The following is a 20,753-nucleotide window of genomic DNA, read 5'->3' as shown; positions in this document are numbered from 1 at the left end:
CCACTAGATACAAACATCACCGCCCTCATTGGCAGATAACAGCCTGCTCTCTCTGCCGCCCCCCTGTGGCAGACATCTTCATCAGATTACAGCACCACCCTCGAGAGCTGGGGTGTTGAACCCTGCTGTCCTTCTTCCTCGTTCACTGTTGTCTCCACCAAGTTGTTGACCACATCCCTCCCCCTCTCTCTTCTTTAAGACTGTCATTTACACAAAATACTGCACTTAATTTCTATGGACTGAACAACCAGTGTGTCAACCAAGAGAGGAATGCATCTCTCTGGCCATCCACGCTTGGCGCCTGCTCTCGGATTAGTGGGAGTTAAGGAGCTGCTGTCCATTGGAGAAGCAGCCCGCACTGATCTAATCAACTCAACCCATATTAAGCTGCTTTTCCACAAGGGCTGTGCTGTCTGAGGATGAAGAGGAGGGGGAGGAGTTGGAGGACGGAGTGACGGAGGCTGCCACGGGAAAATGAGCTAAATCAATTATGGCTGTTGATTACCACCCATGCACCAGCCAAGATGGATAGAGAGCCCCTGTGGGCTGCTACTGTTTGTAGCTAATACTGCCTTTCACACAAGGAGTGACATGAATCAATGGGATATGGTGCAGTGTTTTGTGATTGAGGTTGCTTGGATGGTTGTTTGTTAAAGCTCACAGGTCCACAGAGGTAGAAGAGAAGTGATATCACAATTCTGAATCATGAGAAAGAGGACTCATAATTGTACACTCTATTTTATAGTAAGAGGCTACATTACTTTTAAACTGTTTCATATTACTGGTAACAATTAATGTGCTGTTTTTTAGTTTTTTTTTTAAAGACACTGAAAAATATTTGTTGGCATAGAAGAGATTGGTGTAAACCATGGAGCAGGAGATGACCGTATAATCCATCCATTAGTGGTCTATAGATGTAACCACCAGGCCATATGGTGAGGGTGAAGCAGGGTTAGACAGTGAGCTTCTAAATCAGGAGGCAGGAGCTTTTATAGTTCTCAGTTAAGAGCAGCAGAACTATTAAAACCAGCATTAATGTGTTTCATCAAAGAACAGCCATGTAATTCCGTTTACAGCTCAGATTTAAGTGTGCTGTATCTTTTTCAATGGTGAGCTCATCTGTTGATCTCCCTGACCGCAGTCAGTGGGTGACTTGGTTCTGTCCTGCACTCCACCTTGTCTGAGCACTGGTTGCATTTTCCTGTTATTGCAGAGTGCCTGTGTGTCAGTTTCCGACTCTGACCCCAGGCTTTGTGTGTGTGTGTGTGTGTGTGTGTGTGTGTGTGTGTGTGTGTGTGTGTGTGTGTGTGTGTGTGTGTGTGTGTGTGTGTGTGTGTGTGTGTGTGTGTGTGTGTGTGTGTGTGTGTGTGTGTGTGTGTGTGTGTGTTTTTTTGGAGCACCATGCTTCCTGTTGTTTGGGTTCAGGTACTTTCTCGGTGACTCCTCAAGACGAGACTGCCCAAAGCCCTGCTCCGCTTCAGTTGAGCAGACTGGAAATGCCTCCCCCACCTTCCTATTACCACCCCGCTGTTGATTTTTTACTTCTCATTTCAGAGCAGGCTGCATGTCTCTAATATGTGGAAGTGGATCCATTTGTGGGGTTGAAGTTGCAAATGAGATTCAGGAGAAGAAAAGGATGTGTGATCCGCTGCAGGAGCTGTTGAAGGATGTTGAATAATCTGATGCTGTTGTCACCGACACAAAAGAAATGAGAAAGTTCAGTCTCCACAAGAACAAGAAAAGGCATATGTGAAATTTCCATACATGGATCAAACTTGTCTCCTGATGCACACCACCAATGTAGCATTAACTTTTATGTGCAGTTTGTTTTTGTATCTAACACCAACTCATCACCTGTTTTGGCTCTCTGTCCTCTTCTTTCCTCACTCCCTTTTGTCCTGTCCCTCTCTGCCTGCCTCTCTCCCGTCCCTGTAGCTGGTTTCATGGGAAGATAACTCGGGAGCAGGCCGAGCGGCTCCTCTACCCTCCAGAGACGGGCTTGTACTTGGTGAGGGAGAGTACCAACTACCCCGGCGATTACACCCTGTGCGTCAGCTGTGATGGCAAGGTGGAGCACTACCGCATCATCTACCACAACGGCAAGCTCACCATCGACGAGGAGGAGTACTTTGAGAACCTCATGCAGCTGGTGGAGGTGAGGGACGGTACCGAGCATAGCTGCCATTCAAGTTCCTGTTCTCTATTCTTTACATCAGGGGTATTCAACTAAAATTTAAAGAGGTCCAGTTAGAGAAAATTTCTTGAAGCAAAGGTCCGGAAGATCATAATGTCTAACTATTTAGTGTGATATATATTTAAGTAGCCTAGTAGTTCTATCAACATCTGCATGTACTAAATACCTGACTGTCAAATCAAATGAATTCAGTACGATTCAAAAACCTTTTGACAATATTTATTGTCACGTAACATAGAACTGAACATATATGTATGATTGCAGATATGTATAATGTTCTCTCATTAACTAAATAAAAGTAGGGCTGCATTTCAGAATAAGAGAAAATAAATAAAATGTGAAAATTGTGCATGTTCAAATAAAGGGCTTAACTTCAGAAAAATAAAATAAAGGGAGCAAAAGCTTGAATTTCCCTTTTTCTGTTTCACATCTTGACTCAAAAGTTTAACTAATTTAACTAATTTTACAGATAATAAATCTCAACACATCTCAACAATTGAACAGTTTTAGAATCACTTTCTTCCCCTCTTATATCCCACTCCCCCACTTTGTTCGTCTGTTTCTCTCCCTTTCTCCGTCTCACTCCTGTTTCTCTCCCTTTCTCCGTCTCACTCCTCTGTTTCTCTCCCTTTCTCCGTCTCACTCCTGTTTCTCCACTTTCTCCGTCTCACTCCTGTTTCTCCACTTTCTCCGTCTCACTCCTGTTTCTCTCCCTTTCTCCGTCTCCCTCCTGTTTCTCTCCCTTTCTCCGTCTCACTCCTGTTTCTCTCCCTTTCTCCGGCTCACTCCTCTGTTTCTCTCCCTTTCTCCGTCTCACTCCTGTTTCTCCACTTTCTCCCTCTCACTCCTGTTTCTCCACTTTCTCCGTCTCACTCCTGTTTCTCTCCTTTCTCCGTCTCACTCCTGTTTCTCTCCCTTTCTCCGTCTCACTCCTGTTTCTCTCCCTTTCTCCGTCTCACTCCTGTTTCTCTCCCTTTCTCCGGCTCACTCCTGTTTCTCTCCCTTTCTCCGGCTCACTCCTCTGTTTCTCTCCCTTTCTCCGTCTCACTCCTGTTTCTCTCCCTTTCTCCGTCTCACTCCTGTTTCTCTCCCCTTTCTCCGGCTCACTCCTGTTTCTCTCCCTTTCTCCGGCTCACTCCTCTGTTTCTCTCCCTTTCTCCGTCTCACTCCTGTTTCTCTCCCTTCTCCGGCTCACTCCTGTTTCTCTCCCTTTCTCCGGCTCACTCCTGTTTCTCTCCCTTTCTCCGGCTCACTCCTCTGTTTCTCTCCCTTTCTCCGGCTCACTCCTGTTTCTCTCCCTTTCTCCGTCTCACTCCTCTGTTTCTCTCCCTTTCTCCGGCTCACTCCTCTGTTTCTCTCCCTTTCTCCGCCTCACTCCTCTGTTTCTCTCCCTTTCTCCGTCTCACTCCTCTGTATCTCCTCCTTTTGTTTTCTCTACCTGTATCTCTATCTGTCTTTTTCTTTCTACCGTCTTTTGATGTGTAACTTGCCTCTAACTCTCTCATCTGTCTGCACTGTAGAGTCGCAATGTTTACCGCCTGGAATGCACAGACTTGATTGGCTGAGTAGTATCACGTGGGATGGCTTAACTCGCATTCAATTGGTCTGTGCGTTTCTCATCCGCTAAACCACTACCGTAAAGACTACAAAAGCTGCGCTGATTACAAATAGAAGCGCCCCGTCAGGTTTTAAATCATAATCTTCTGTTTTGGCTGTAGGTCCGGGTCTGTACGGGACGGCTTCTGGGTCCGGACCCGGACCGCGGTCCGCCTGTTAGTGACCTCTGCTTTACATTATAATATTGATACGGATAATAACCCTGTTTTTTTACCGTGGCAGCTGAAAAGGGTGATCAGCTGTTATTATCAGTGCCAAATAAGATAAGGTCATCCTTTATTGATTTCCCTTGGGAAAAATTGCGGTTTTACAGCAACCCAAGTATAGAACTAGAATGGCACTCAGAAGACTTCATACCTCTGCCAAGGCCCAACAGTCCCTTTATGAAAACACATTTAAATTCCCCAGATCCAGATTTTAATTTAGATCTGCACCAAATCTCCCCTAAACATGCCTGATTTTTTTTCGTCAACAACCATTAATTATTCTCTAAGAAATCTGTGAAAATGTTCATTCATACATCTCACAATGTTAAAGAAAGTGAAAAATTATTCTTGGATCCGTCAGCGATCTACAGTGTGTAAATGTAAATATGTACTACTACTACTACTACCACTACTAATAATAAGAAGAAGAAGAAGAGTTGATCAGCATGTTCAGCTGAACCTCAGAGTCAGTAGGAAGAGCTGTTTGTAAGAAAATAAAACCTTTGGCCAGTGACATTTAGTCCACCGTCAGTGAGATGTATAGTGACGTTTTCAGGCTGACACTGGGAGAGATGTCACAAGAACCAATACTTCGGTACCAAGTCGATGACAAAATAAAAAAAAACATCACTGTACTCTTTTAAAAAACAATATATATTACCGGAGGAACCGAATAATACCGCCCCGCTGTATAGGATGGTTGCCGCCACTGCTTCGGCATCAGGGCAGGCGCACATTGCAAGTCCGGGGTCCTTGTACCCTCCTGGCTCCCCTGCTAACCTGCGCTCACTTTGCACTTTGTTGGTCGAGACTGTCACTGTTTAGAGGTTATTGGGACCAGTGCGGTGGTTAGGGGTTGCACTCAAGTGTGTGTGTGTGTGCGCCTGTACTTATACCTTTGTGAGGACCATTTTAAGAGGTCCTCACTTTTTTAATGGGCTGTTTGAGGGTAAAGACTTGGTTTGAGGGTTAGAATTAGGTTTGGGTTCGTGTTAGCGATGGGCATTTGGTTTGGATGGTTGAGGTAAGGGGCTAGGGAATGTTTTATGTCAATGAGTGTCCTCACAAAGATAGAAGTACAAACATACACATTTTATACACAACAAACATTTAAGATATTGGGTATCCGTATCGACTACTAACTGGTATCGTGACATACCTAGACCCTGGTCATACATTCTGTCCTAAAACTGCAGCTGTGGCAGGAAATGTGGCTTTTCCACCAACTTTATTTCACATCAGAGTTTATATAGGGCTGAAATGGTTTAGCAGAAAACAACTGGCAACTATATGTATCTGTCATTTCTTTAATTAATTTTTCAATTTAGCAAAAATACTAGATACACTCTCAAATGTTACGATATTTGCTTTGTTTTAAGTGATAGTACACTGAATATAACTGTTTATTGGACAAAACAGTGTTGCATTTTTCATTATTTCAATATTCTATAGATCAAATGATAAACCAAGAAAATACAGTGTAACAAATTACAATTCAAACAGACTAGTAGTAAAAACCCATTCCAATGTGAATGTGATTTTTCTGACTTTGTTGCAGGTCAACTGTTTATGTATTGTTTCCATTTATTCATCAACCCACTTATCCATCACCAGGTTACTGAAGCCTGGGTTCACACATCTAAGTTACCACTCCGTTATCAGGCTCTTATATCAATGCTTTTTATTCACACAAATACTGTTAATAACCGTCAGTCTATTTTAATCTTGATTAACTAAATACTGTAGCTCATTAGGATCCATCTTCCAATTATTTTATTATTTTATTTACAAGTATTAAATGTCATTTCTGCGATTTAATTGTGCTGCAGCATGCTTACATAACTCCATGAACACAAACACATTCAGCGTCCCCCGGTGAGTTTCCCAAAAAACTAAATCAAGTACATTCTTCACCAAGCCGTCTGATCCTCGAACTCCCTGCCTGTTATCTGAAGGCCGCTTCACAGAGTGTGGACAGGGGAAGACACGATAGCAGAGGGAAGAAGAGGGGGGGTGGGGGGCTGGGGTGCTCATCCTCTCAGATAAAGAGACGGGCTGGATTGGCAGCTATCACACTTTTAATTGGACCTCATCTCTTTGCCTCGTGGGGCGTTGGAAGTGGACGACAGGAAAGTGCCAACTGGCACCGAGAGCATCTACATCCCCGGTGCATTCTTGTTATCTTCAGCCACCCACTATCTCTGTCTCTCTATCCCTCTCTCTCTCTCTCTCTCTCGTTCACACCCTCGAGGCATGGATCTGCCTCCACTTCCTCTCTCCACCTCCGTCCATAGCTCGCCCTCTCTCTCTTTTTTCCTCGTGGATACCTTGCATATTGCTTCTTCTCCTCCTCTCTTTGTTATCCATTTCAACCTCTTACTTTGCTTCCCTTTCTGTGTGTCTCTCTCTTTCCGTCTTCCCTCTTCTCCTCCATATGCATTCCCCCGTGTCCCCACTCTCTGTCTCTCTCTCCCTCCGTCTCTCTCTCTCTCTCTCTCTCTCTCTCTATAATAGCCTATGAGAGGAGGATTCCTCACATTCTTGTGTGTTTTCCGTCTCGCTCTCTCTTCCACCGCTTGTGCAGCAGCTTCACATATACCTTCATATAGACACACACAATATGCATATATGTAGACTCACAGACCCAGGCCCCCTTTGTCTGTCACATGTGTGCAGTGAAACAAAGATGGCTCCATGTGGTATTTAGAGGGTGTAACAGCCATGTGAATGTGTTGTCAGCTACAATGCCTGTTTTGTATTTTTACTCAGTGATTACAGCTTTCTATGTTAATTACATACAGCAAGATCCTGATTCATCTATTTCCATTGTCTCCTAAAAATATCGATTTACGTGCATTAAATGGTCAGCATCCTCCAAGGTGTTCATATATGATGATATCAAAACCTTGCAGGTTTAATAACAAATGATCTTTCGTTTCAACACTGACACAAGCTGACATTTCTTTTGTTTATTGGTTGTTATTCTACATTTGTGGCTTCATTTATCAGCTGCTGTGCTCAATAACGTAGAAGAAGCTGACCCCCGTCTTGCATTATGCTGCTCCCTGGTGGTTGTTATGGTAACCTACACTCTGGTCAATTTTACTATGGTTTAGTTGATGAGAGAGAATTTGTTATTATTATTATTTAGTCAGAGGTTTGATGCCCTATTCTGATACAATATTTGTCTCATACATTTTTTTATATTTTGATTTATTTCCATGAACGAGAATGTCACTGACACAAGACATCTGCCTGATAGTTGCTGAGATCTAATCTGGTTTTATAATGAGCACATATCAACTAGGTCTTATTTGGTTCCTTGTGATTCTGGGGGTGAAAGGTCAAACGCATTGCCCTCTCCCACACCCACACACTCGTCCTCTGCTGCCGGTTCCCACAGTAAATGCTCACCAGCTCCACACCTCCCAGCAGGGGAGTTACTCCACAAGCTTTTCTTCAGATGCTATAAGTCTAGGATGACATAATGACATTAATACTGTTCGTCTCGAGCAGAAGTTAGCTTCATATGTTTGATCCTGTCTCCACTACTGCTGTATGATTGTGCTGCAGGTGCCTGCATTTAATCTCTTCATGGTTAGTTTTCATTCACACTTTGAGGGTAGAAATATTTGAACAGTTATTCCACTCCATGTTGAGATCTATTCGTCATGTTCACAAACTGTGACCTTATGATAAGATCACAAAGACTGGATAAGTTTGCTAGAGACCGGTTTCTTAAATTAAAGGCCTTACAATGTGTTAAAAGTTAAATTCCATTAAAAAAAATCAGGTTTCCTAGTTCAGTCCATCATTCCAAACCTCAAGGATATTTCATTTACAATTTTTTTTCTTTGCAGGAACATATATTGGAATAAATATGACTTATGCACTTGCTGTACAGATGCTTTTTAAAAAAAATATATATTCATTTTGGTTTTCAGCACATGACGGTAAAGCAAAGCCTTGCTCCTCCTCCTGTTTCCCTCGCATCTCTTGTATGGAAATGAGGCAGGGATTCTGTTTTCCCTCAGGACGACCCTACATCCCTTTTAACATTGATGCGTTTTGATAAAAGTTAAACCTGCTGTGCTTCATCTCTTTGTCGGAAGCAAGCACCACTGATATCTCGTACATATTAAACAGAGGAACCTCCTCACATCAAACTCCCAGCACAGTCTGAGGCTTCTTTTCATCTCTACCTTCATGTTCTGCTGTCGCATGCGGCTGAAAACAGCAGCCACGGTTTTGTTTTATATTTCAAAAGCTTGTGTACGGACGCACCAATCAGAATTCATTTATGAATGTCAGTCCTGATCACTCATCACAGTCTAAAGATGGTAGAGGGAACTACTTCATATTTCAAACTTTTATGCCTAAGATTCTTTTAAAGGGGACATAGCATGCCCATTTTACCACAAGTTGATATGGTTCCTTGGGGTCTTAATGAAATGTCTGTAACATACTTTGGTCAAAATACCACAAGGATCATTTCAAACAGCACCCTTTTTACCCTGTATAAAACAGCCCTCCACAGAGCGACCTGTTTTGAGTGCCTGTTCCTTTAAATGCTAATGAGCCAGCTCCCCTCCCCTCTCCCCCCATGATTTTAAACGATATAAATTACATATTTTATATGATATAAATTATCAAATATGCATCCCATACTTTGTATTCCCCTTCTGTTGTCCTGGAGTTTTAATTTTCCCAATCACATAATTAAATGTCCCCCTCTGCCCATCCACTACAAGCACACAAGCAGACAGACAGAGAGAGAAAGAGAGGGGTGGGGGCTATGAAGACCATCATTTACCCCCGAACCCCGACATTCAACGGGTACAACAACAAGCGGAGAAAGCAGAATCGCGGGCTGACCAGCGCGAGAAATGCGCGTCCCATGCGCGCTTGAGAATGGCGCGGCGCTTCCGCGTCCGGTGTAAACCCGGCGTAACGAGTGTGGGATGGGGGATGAGGTGGGGGGTGGGCCAAGGCCATGTAGGGAGACTTCCAGTGTATTGTGACGACACAGTACACAGGAAGCTCATTCCAGTCACTCAAGCATGACGTTTCTGACTTAGAGGAACCATAACAAAACGCGCGAGTGTTTTTTTCCCAGAGTTTTTGGGTTGGTAGACATGCCAGATACCCACATTAACCTGTAGAAGCACTAACAAAGTGGAAATTTCATGATATGTCCCCTTTAAAATCAGACATTAACATTTTAATTCAGACTCTTAACAAAACTCAAATATGAATTGTCATTGTTTGCATTAAATATTTATGTTTGATCTTCTCTCCCTCTGTCTCCAGCATTACACCAAAGATGCTGATGGCCTTTGCACCAGGCTGATTAAACCCAAGTTGATGGAGGGAACCGTGGCAGCGCAGGACGAGTTCTCCAGGAGTAAGGACACACTGAGCTCATTACACTGCTCTACAGGGACACTGGCACACAGGGACATTACTGTGTGTGTGTATATAATGTCACGCTAACCTCTCAAACACGAAGAGGATTGTAGATGTGTACAAACACCCACAGTATACAGACTGTATACTGCATATCCTTCAAGTCTCTGCTATCATCCCAGTCCTAATAGCATTAATCAACAGAGGGTAATTAATCTTTGTGTCTGGGGACGTCTGCTGGGCTTCACCAGCTCTCAAGGTCAATCCAAGTCTTCATCCACCTCTGTCTCTTCATTTCTCCACATGTACCCGTCTGACCCGGTTAATTCCTTCCCCGAACAAATTAAATAAGATAAATGTTGCAATAAATCATTAAAACTTTTTCCCACATGAGAGATTCCTCATTCAAATTCTGGGACCTCTACTCTGACCAGAAGATGACTGTCAAACTAATATGTTTTACTACTTCTGATAACAATATAAATCATGAATTCAGCTTTTTGCAAAAAAGCCTGTCCCTGGATCACACAATACCTCTTTTACACCCAAATTATCTCTCGCCTCGCTGTCTTAACAAAACCACTTGTTCACCTGGGTGTCATGTTTCCATCACTGCGGCTCGGAGCCAGAGACGATTAAAATCTCTGTGCTGTGTCTACAGCAGAGTCATTTGACCTGGGTGTGAAAGCTGATTGTAGCCATTCCCGTTGCAGACAAAACCCATATGTTAGCTGGTGTTAATGGTTTTTTGACCAGTGAAAAAAGGGCCTTACGAGTTACAGGATGACAATGAACCAGACGAGCTTATTTTTCGTCTGTGACTTGTGCTCACTGCGTCTTCTGTCTTCTCTTGACAGGCGGCTGGGCCTTGAACAGAAAGGAGCTGAAACTGATCCAGACCATCGGCAAAGGGGAGTTTGGAGGTGAGCAATTGAGCCTTTCAACGATCAATCACAGCATTTAATTTCATATACGGGAGCCTTAATAACACGGACCAAGGTCGTCTCAGACATTGTCCTGAAACTTACCCTGTTTGTGTCCTTCACAGATGTGATGGTGGGAGACTACAGAGGGACCAAGGTGGCAGTCAAGTGTATCAAAAATGATGCCACAGCGCAGGCTTTCATCGCTGAGGCGTCTGTCATGACGTAAGATCCTCCAGCTCTTCTGTCTTCGTCCTACACACTACCTATAATATACGTCTGTCCTCTTTCATATGTCTAAGCAATCTTATAATGGGCTCTTGCGGGTTAACCCTCTATATGTTTCTGTTTCTGTGTTTTTCCAGGCAACTGAGGCACAACAACCTGGTGCAGTTGTTAGGGGTAATTGTCGAGGAGAGGGGCAGTCTCTACATCGTCACAGAGTACATGGCAAGGGTCAGTCCCATTAAGTTTCAACCATTCCTTGAATTTCCCCCAACATTAACGCATCGTTATATTACAGAAAGTGGTGGAAAATAATTGATCCACATTCCACACGTTTATCAGGATCTACTCCAAAATTGGATGGTGTCTTTCTTGGATCACGCCCCACCACTTCACAAAATTGAATGGCAATTGGTTCAACAGTTTTTGTGTAATCCTGTTAACTAACAAACAAATGCAGATGAAAACATAACCTCTTTGTACTGCTCTCTTACGGAGGCTTGAGTCTTCAAGCAGCAGTTTGGTTCTGATCCAGCCCTTAGCTGTGTGTCGTCCCCTGTTGTCTCTCCCCATTTCAAGCTTGCTTTCCATTTTCCTATCAATAAAATAAAGATGACAAATATCCATAGAATATATTTTAAGTGGCGTCAGGCTCAGGTCGCATCCAAACCCTTCAGTCAATATGTTTTTGGTCCAAACCCGACCCGAGCCCGATGCAGTCAATATAAGCAGCGCTGACTTTGTGTCACCGTGTCCCTCATAGGTCATTGCTTGTTTATTGCTTGTAATAATAAAGTGTATTAAAGATAATGTAAAGTGTAAAGAATCAGCCCAACCAGGCCTAAACCTGAATATAATTTCTAAATTTGTTTCCGAACCCAACCTGCTTGAGTTTGTGAATTAAAAAACCTAATGTGGTCCCATGTAGCTGGGTTTGAGAACACATTCACACTTTGAGGCTCGGGGATTTGTTCTTTACTGCAGCCACACGTGGTTTAGTTGTGTCCTCCGCATGATGTGTTGATGATGTGAACTGTGTCACAGGGCAGCCTAGTGGACTACCTGCGCTCTCGAGGACGGACCGTGCTCGGCGGAGACTGCTTACTCAAGTTCTCACTGTGAGTCCTCTCTGTTTGTTTGTTCAAAAGACTTGAGTCAGCACAGATCAGGGTCTACAGCTTAACGGCTGCTCTTTAGCTGACAGGATTTCAAATGAATTTCAAAAGAACAGTGTCAATGCACTTGACTGGCAACATAAAAGACCCATTTGTTTACACAAGCAGCATCGTGCTGGGACAAATGGCTGCTTTATCTGCGAGTCAAGTGCCTTAAAGTGTTTTTTTATCTTTAATTTAACAGTCATGGAGCTCAGAGCTGTAGCCTCGCACAAGTTGAAACTATTATGACCATTACTCTCAGATCAGTAGGCGTAAAATCATGCATTCACAGGGAAGTTTCATGATTCATTTCAGCATGAGCCACAAAACCTGAGAATTAACATTTGAGAGAATCATGAAAGATTAAAAAAATAGATTTTAACTCAACGAATATGAAGCAAACAAAGAAGGTCCGAGTCTTTTTTTCCCCCTCCCATTGTAGCCACAGATACGTCCATGTAGATTAAGAAGCAGACATCGACCGATGGGCTGTCATCAGTTGTCTCACTCTTTATCTCTCCTGTCAGTGACGTGTGTGACGCCATGGAGTACCTGGAGGCCAACAACTTCGTCCACAGAGACCTGGCAGCTCGTAACGTGCTGGTGTCCGACGACAACATCGCCAAGGTCAGCGACTTCGGCCTCACCAAGGAGGCCTCCTCCATTCAGGACACTGCCAAGCTGCCTGTCAAGTGGACCTCCCCCGAAGCACTAAGAGAGAAGGTGAGAGGACGGAGGCTGGGCAAGTGTCACACTTATGTGTTCTTGCTTTTGTTGCATTTGTTTTCACCTATTTTAACTTGAGCACCAGGCAGGTAACAGAAATACGGTGACAGAAATAAAGTGGTTTAATAAAGCATGTTTATTATGTTTAATTTACTTCAGATTAAGGTATTATGGTTTTTGATTTTTTTCTGTAAAGAGAGGCAGACTATCAGTGCATGACTCATACAACAGATTTTATGTTTTTGTTTGTACCAAAGAAGAAATTAAGTATGAAAGACTTGGCAAATGAAAACTCTCTTAAATCAGTCATATTTGCCAATAAAGGGAGGATCTCTTGGTATTAGTGGTTCTTTCATGAGGCTCACTATAAAATATATTTGACTGCTTTTAGCCAACAGTTTGCTCCTGGCACGTTCAGGTGGACTGAGCTGACTCTACTCTCTGTTGTGAAAGCAGTGGAACTCATTTGGAGATTACATCTTTACATATCTCCAGTAAAACCTCTGTCACTTTGCTCCGCCTCACTTTATTTGAATAGAATCTGGCACACATACTGTTCAGATGTTTTGGGCTTCAAACGAATGATTTCATTTGGGACATGAAATCTTTATTTTCTATACTTATGATCTATCTTCATTTACTCTGGTCCAGTAGCATCTATACTGATGCGCACACATCTGCAGAAAGAGTTACCTTTATATAGATACCAACATTATTCATATATACCCTGTAGTTGCAGAGATATACTCGATTCATTTTGGGCATGTCTTTTTCGAGCAGGAGCCTGAGAACAGGCCTGATTTTTAGTGGTTCAACTAATCCTTTTTTTGTCCCACAGAGGTTTTCCACCAAGTCGGACGTGTGGAGTTACGGGATCCTACTTTGGGAGATCTACTCGTTTGGGCGCGTGCCTTACCCTAGAATTGTAAGTCAAATTGTAAATGCTCTGTATTTATATAGCGCTTTTCTAGTCTTGATGACCACTCAAAGCACTTTACAGGTACCTGAGCACCAGGTCTCTCTGGATCAGGCAGGCTTTAGGTGTACCAGCAGATGGCAGGCTTCATTTGCTGGGACCGTTTTTTACATTTTCTTACTAAATTTATTTTAGTAGAAGATGAATGAAATGAAGTCTCGTGCGTCAGAGATGACCTCAAAATAATTAGATTTCTGCCCTTTAACTGCTGGAGCTCACGATGAAAATGTGATGTGTTGTGTTCTGTAAATTATGAATTAAATTATTTCTTCATGCTTCACCACTTTATACATTGCCATTAGCATACTTATTATAACCTTTTGTTGAGTCATTCTTTTGCATCAGCGACCGAAACGCTCCCGCTGAGAATCTGACGTGTGCTTTCGCTCCGTCTCTGTGTCTCAGCCGCTGAAGGAGGTGGTGCCCCGGGTGGAGAAGGGCTACAAGATGGACGCCCCGGACGGCTGCCCGCCCGTCGTCTATGACCTGATGAAGCAGTGCTGGACCTTGGACGCCGTGGTGCGGCCCTCCTTCCGCATGCTGAGGGAGAAGCTGCAGCATATCAGAACCAAGGAGCTCTACCTGTGAAGAGGGGGCACGGGAGAGGGTGGGGTGGGAGAGAGGGGAGGGGGGTGGCGTGAGACGCAGCCGAGCGCAGCTGTAAAGTGGGAGGAGGGGGAGGAGAAGAAGAGGGACCACAGCGCCTTCCTCCTGCCCGCCCAGCCTGTTGACCTGTGGGACTGCTGCACTGTGCCCCCTACCCTTCCTCGACCTCAGACTTCCACCAGCCTTCCTCCACACACGGACTGTTTCCTGTTTGTGTTGTATAGCTTTGGCCAGTTTCCTCTTCTCTGGATGGGCCAGCACTCTTCCCTCCTGCTTTACCTTCCACTTCACTCACTCTCTCTGTCTCCTCTCTCATGGTTTCTCCTCTTGAAGATCCCCCTTTCTTTATTGTTTCCTCCTCCTCTCCTGAACATGGCATTAACTGGAGGGGAGGCTGGCCTTTTCCTCCACGTTTGTCAGGTGCTCTCTCTTTTTCCCCTCATTCCTCCGTCATTCCTGGTTCTCCGTATCACCATGTGGCTCTGCATGCCATTTCAGCCCATCTCTCTTGTCATTCCATCCTTCCCTCAATCCCCCCCTCCCGTCGGTGTGGTGTCAGGTGTGGGGCCTTCGCTCTGTGCCAAAGTGCCTCCAGTCTACAGAGCTCCAGACTTCCCTCCAGCACTTCTTTCAATGGACTTTTTGTGGTTTGCTTTTTTTAATTACTTTTTTTAAGAGATCTTTTTTTATTGCTTTTTTTTTTTTTCAGGGAGGTTATCAAACCATTTTTAGTGCTTTCTCCCCAACCTCCAACATGTCCCCATCAGACTGTATGCATTTTTTTTTTTCAAATGTCCAAAAAGAGAGAGCGTGAACAGGAAGAGGGAGGATGTGGGGACCAGTATCATGTTTGTCCTCCGGTCGAGACAGTCCAGAGGAGCCGGCGGTGGGGCAGCAGGACATTACCAGGAGGAGAAGGGGGAAAGGCAGTTCTCAAACATGGTCAATTCATCATACGTGGGCTTGTTTTTATATCAAAATATATTTAAAGGATTAAAAAAAGAACAAGAAAAAACTGACTGGGGCAGAGAGTTAAAACGAGGAGGACTTTAAGAAGCCAGGAGTCTCTTGGCGTTAGGAATGTTAAGTGTCTCTGTGAATGCTGGGGTCAGGGTGGTGCATGCTGTGTGTGAGAGGCCTTGGGTTCAACTGTCAGTGCTTTCAATGTTAATTGTTTTATTATGCTATCATGATTATGAATAAATCATTCCATCTGAACTGTGTGTATGATTGTGTGTGTGGGTATGATTGTGTGTGTGTGTGTGTGTTCGCGCATGTGTGTATGCACATGCGTGTATTTGTACTGGGAGGATGATTTTGAGCATGTGGAGTGACAGTGCTATGAGGGGCACTGGCACGTGGCAACTGTGAACAGTTTTCTGACCCTAACCCACCATAAAAGAAAATAAATTATAAATAAATAAGATAATTACATAAGAGAAGGTTCAAAAGACCACAGAGGGGGAAGCTGGAGTTTTCGTTCTAATAAAAGTTCTCCTGACCTCCAAGGCCTCTTCTGTGGCAGTTTAATTAAAAAGATGAGGCATTTATAATAAATACTAATGATAAATAATAGCAATTTTGAGATTTTGAAATCACTCTACGTATGCACACCACTGAAAATGTATAAATCAAAAAAGGTTAGAAGATGGGTTGGGGTTAGGCATTGTGATGGTTAAAGGTCGGGCCAGGGAACACATTATGCTAATGAAGGTCCGCTCTAAGATACAAGTACAAGACTCTGTGTTGTGAATACTGGTATGGTGGAACATGAAGGTTTTGTTTTTAGAAGATGTAGAAATCATCAGCAGCCGACTCGACAGTAGGACACTAAATATTTGGCTTAAATGAAAACACTTATGTTTCTATGTTTGATTTTACCGTACTCGCATTACTCCTCACATCCTCACTGCAGCTCGACAGCTGCCTGTCAGAGACACAGGTTACTCAGCAGCTCCACTGGAGCAGCTCAACGTGTTCAAGAGCACCATGATATGATGGATGTTCACTTCCTTATCCATCATATCATGGGAACGGTTCCTTCATTCTCTCCCACCAGATGTTTCTGGCCCGTCCATGGTTTTAAAATAGAGACCGTAATCCAACAGGTGACATTAATCTTGAATAGAATGGAGGAATGAAAGTTGTATGCCTCTGTGACAGCCAGTGGCTGAAGGCATCGTGTTTTTGGGTTGTCCGTCCCATTCTTACTGCTGGTTGCTGGTGGCATAGAACTGCAGGGAGGTAATTCTAGTTTATTTGTTTACTTAAATATTCAATGAAAATAGTTTTTTAGCCTCCTCTATGTTAGTATAAGTGTCTGTCCCTTCAGTGTTGTGAAAGATCATTGTAGAACACCACCAAGCAACCGGATTTAACTATGTAACACATCATCATCTTGTGATGAGAGTCATGAACTGAGTGTGAACCGTTGATTTAAAGACGTGCGTCCTGCATCTGTCTCCTAATCTCTTCACAGACTATAAATAATCTGCTGTGATCATCTTTGGAGAACACGAGGGCTGTGAACAGGTGGGGAAGTGTCAGTGGAGCCTCATAGGCGTGAAGAGCTGTTTCAGTGTTATGTCTTTTTTTTTTAAATGTTCTCAGCACAGAGTTGGCTTCACCCCCCCACCCACCTTTGCTCTGGTAAAGTGTGTCCACTTTCCTCCCTGTGCAGTGACTTACAGGCTGAGAGGGAACCAGCTTCCCCTTAATGTCACTGAATCTGATCCCTGTGATTCAAATTAAACTCATTCTACTCTCATGTTAGACTTTAGACAAACCCTGTCCTGTCTGTGTCTGCTGCCGCTGCAGCACCACAGTTGTGTGGGGCATAATCACATGAGATTCCTATGGATCTTAATGGCAGTGACAGGGCGGCAGCACTGGGCCTGGTTACATAAGCAAGGCAGTTTGTGCTCATGGCCAAGACTGTGCTGCTGTCAGGACCTATCATGCCAACGCCGATTTACCATCCCGCCATGGCTGCACGAGAGCGGCCTGCTGCAGAGAGACCACCACACACCGTTCACACACACACACAGTTTGTCTCACTGGAAAAAAGTACAGCCCATTGGGTGTTCTGGGGAACATTTCTGGATGTCGCCTGGCGGCCAAATGACACCACTGGGAGGCAAGGTTCCCAGGGGAGCTTAAAAGGAGCTTTGAGTTTAGATGGAATTTAAATTGGAAAGTTTTTACTAGACATTAAAGTTGTGTCTGCATTCAGGGGCTGCATTCTTCAGAGGACATCCTTACGAGGACGAGGTCTACTTAGCCCACGAAGACAGCCTCCTTAGTGGACCATATAGACAGCGAAACCTGAACCAATTCAACGATCTGGTCTACAGAGGATTTGCGTGATCTGCGTCACCAGCTTGTCCTACCCATACTGCTGTTGCCTAGCAACAGAGCTGACGTCAGAAATGCTGAGAAAGTTGGAGAAGCCTTGGTTTTTGTAACATATTTACCATTAGCTGTTGGGTTGAGTTGAAGCGTGACATTCAAGCATTGGACATCTCACCACTTACCGGCGCCATTGCCTCTCTAAATACTGGTTTGTCACTGAAGTGCAATGGACCATGGGATAGGTTGGGCCGTGACGCGATCGGTCTTCAGATGCAGCCTTCGAAGGATCCATCCCCTGAAGTGTAACACAGCTTATATTTGGACATGGGGACTTTTGAAGGCAGAGGTCAAAGGTCGCGGCATCCAGTTTCTTGTACGAAGATGATGTCCAGTCAGAAACCTGTGATTCTCTCTCACCCCTGCAGCATCTGCCTCCACCTCACTACATTTCCCTCCTTTATTTTTCACATTTACAGAACAGTAAACCATTATAATGTTATGAAATATGATGAATTATGATAGTACATTTCAAAATGTAAAGCCCAACTTGAGGCTTGTGGTGACAGGAGGGAGAGTTAATGCACAGCTCACACGTCTGGACGGCTCGCTCCTCCGCTCACACTTAACTAATCCTGACAACCACACAGCTCCACATTCTTAGCGGGAGGATTGATGTGTTAATCAGCTTTTGATGAGTTATGAATCTGTGCTACTGACGGCAGCCAGGCACGTATTAATGTGATTATGCCAACACAATATTTTTGGGGGGTAAGTCCGAGGAAGACGAAGGGCCCTGCACATTTTCATGGAGTTGACATGTTGCATTGTCCCCCTGCACATCAAGCCAGACCTGACAGATGTACATGTGTGACAGAATGAGGGTATTTCTTTTGTACCTTCGGCCCTGGCTTCGTGTGCTGTTGCTGGGTGATGTGATGGCTTATTTTCTCGACGCCACATGACTCATCATGGAAAAAGACACATCTGTGAGCTACGTCAGGCCCACGTCACCGAGAATTTACCTTAGTTTTATTTGAGGGACATTTTTTTTCCCCCCAAGCATCGCAGCATCATCGCAGCACCACCATGCTTTATGTTCACACTGATGGAAACTCACCATTAAAACCAGTTACACTGCAGAAACTGGATCATACAATAAATTATCAAAAGTACCTCTCGTGCATAATAACACAAGTGAGTCATTTTGGCATTTGACATTTCTGACAAATATGTAAATCCATAAAACCAACTCCATGTTTCACACCCAACATGTTCACAAAAGATTTTAATGTTTTTCAATGGCAACGCAAGATTCACCCCTCAACAGCACGTGATTTAAAGGTTTGAATTGAAGTGGATATATTGGATGTTGAGGGAAGAGGTTGAGGTGAAGCATCATTCCAGCCGAGCTGTTTCCCCCTATCGTCTCTATATGCTAAGCTAAGCTAACTTGCTGCTGGTTGTAGTGTCACATGCAACAGCCTGCATATGCACCCTACAGACAGACAGGGAGAGCTGTATCATCCCATCAAAACAGTCAAACAGCAAACATGTCCCGTAGGCTGAACTCTGTGATGCAGCAGACTGCAGGGGAGAGTTACTGACGCACACTGAGGGCTTTTGTTTGTGCAGCCCCACCACTCTTACTGAGTGACCGAGGGTCTTCTCCTTTTTCAGGCCATTGCAGTGACAGGGAGCAGCCGTGGAGCTGAGGAAAAATAGCATTGACGTTATCAGGCCAACGTGCACGCAGCCTCAGTGACAGAGATCCTTTCACACGGACACATTTTGTAATTTTGTTGATGTGTTCAGTTACACAAGACATCTATTGCACTTCTGTCCGTCCTGGGAGAGGGATGGCTCACATGTGGCTCTCTCTGAGGCTTCTACGTTTTGTTCTCCTGCTAATAGGGTTTGGTTGAGGACAGAGGATGTCGCACCTTCTTAAGCCCTATGAGACAAATTGTAATTTCTGAATATGGGCTATACAAATTGTTTGGATGCTATTTTCTTGCTGGATGTGCCACTCAACATCTCGCTGAACAAACCATAAATGAGCTGTTTCCTGCTGCAAGTAGCTTGTATTTGGGAATATTTGCCTAGATGTTTGTCAGTCATGGAAAACAGTCTTTTGTCCTTTGTCATTTGCAACCAGGCCTAATTGTGCTGTGTCACAGCAGTGAAGTGATGTAGGCGCCTGGATCCCGCCCCCATCTGTCATATACATACAGAGCTTATTCCCCTGCGATGCTCCATCTACTCTGATGTGTCATCAGTTGCATCTGCCAGGTTGACGTATTGACGTCATATATGAATCTTATTCTCAGTCACTGTTTTGTTTTTGAGTTTCTGATATTTAAGTGATATAATGAAGCCTATGACTTTCAGTTGTACCAACAACTCAGTGTGTGTTTTAATGTCAGACTGCAGGAGGCATGACCTCGTAAGCTGAGCTACTCCTCCGCAGAGCGACAGATCCAAAGACCGTCAGAGAGACAGAGGGCGTCATCCTGTACCGCAGAGGGAATAAATATGAAGCTACTAATTACATGCATGGATTTTTTCCTTATTTTTTTTCATGCACAGATTTTATTTTACATTCGGTGCGTTCTATTCAATTATAGGAAAGGTTATTTTTTTTCCCGGTCAAAACAATATTCACATGTCTACATGTGCAGTGAAACAGTTATAATTTCTCCTCTCCATATTATCTGTGTGTAGAGATCACTTCCTCACAGCTTTGTGAAATGGAAGAGGGACAAAATCCACAGTCTTTGGTTCTGCAGCCAAACCTAATATGAGGCTTCAGCTTCAGCCTTTGTTCAATAAACCAGATGGAAATCTTCCAAAATCATCTTTTTATTAGCACTTTGTGTTTTCATGGAGTGTGGATCCTGACTGAGCTACAGCCGAGGGAGAGGAGCACACACACACACACACACACACACACACACACACACAGACGCAGACACGTGATGACACCACATACTAAAGGTGCACAGGCACGCTCGCAGCTCTGTGAGGCTGTTCTCAGGCACAGCGGTGCATTGAGCTAAATGCGAACATCAGCATATTGTTTGTTTGCTGATAGACCAGAAATGTCAGCCTCATGGTGGTGTTGAGTGAACAGTCAGGGGAGAGTCAGTGGTGTTATTCATCTTCTGAGGACCATGAATGTCTCTACAATTGTTACTTCTACCAAGGAGGTTATGTTTTCATAGGCATTTGTTTGTTTGACAGTCAGCAGCACTACACAAAAACTACCACACAGGTTACCATGAAACTTGGTGGAAGGATGTGGTGTGAGTCATGGAAGAACTCATTGTGTTTCGGTTTGGACCAAGATAGATCCAGGAAATATTTTTC

General features: G+C 44.0%; 1 protein-coding gene across 1 annotated transcript in view; it reads left to right on the top strand.

Moving 5' to 3' along the window:
- The window catches only part of LOC118108476 (tyrosine-protein kinase CSK), a 45,254-nt gene extending 30,000 nt beyond the window's left edge, over nucleotides 1-15,254 (top strand). The window contains exons 5-13 of the mRNA XM_035155732.2: nucleotides 1,936-2,155; nucleotides 9,328-9,421; nucleotides 10,281-10,346; nucleotides 10,472-10,571; nucleotides 10,712-10,802; nucleotides 11,616-11,689; nucleotides 12,256-12,451; nucleotides 13,293-13,379; nucleotides 13,836-15,254. Of these exons, the coding sequence (XP_035011623.1) occupies nucleotides 1,936-2,155; nucleotides 9,328-9,421; nucleotides 10,281-10,346; nucleotides 10,472-10,571; nucleotides 10,712-10,802; nucleotides 11,616-11,689; nucleotides 12,256-12,451; nucleotides 13,293-13,379; nucleotides 13,836-14,018 (1,111 nt within the window). The 3' untranslated portion in view covers nucleotides 14,019-15,254. The remainder of the gene's footprint in view (nucleotides 1-1,935; nucleotides 2,156-9,327; nucleotides 9,422-10,280; nucleotides 10,347-10,471; nucleotides 10,572-10,711; nucleotides 10,803-11,615; nucleotides 11,690-12,255; nucleotides 12,452-13,292; nucleotides 13,380-13,835) is intronic.
- The last annotated feature ends 5,499 nt before the right edge of the window (nucleotides 15,255-20,753 follow it).

The sequence above is a fragment of the Hippoglossus stenolepis genome, chromosome 1 (assembly GCF_022539355.2).
Source record: "Hippoglossus stenolepis isolate QCI-W04-F060 chromosome 1, HSTE1.2, whole genome shotgun sequence".
In the NCBI taxonomy this organism is placed as follows: domain Eukaryota; kingdom Metazoa; phylum Chordata; class Actinopteri; order Pleuronectiformes; family Pleuronectidae; genus Hippoglossus; species Hippoglossus stenolepis.
This window is presented reverse-complemented; position numbering and strand designations above follow the sequence as displayed.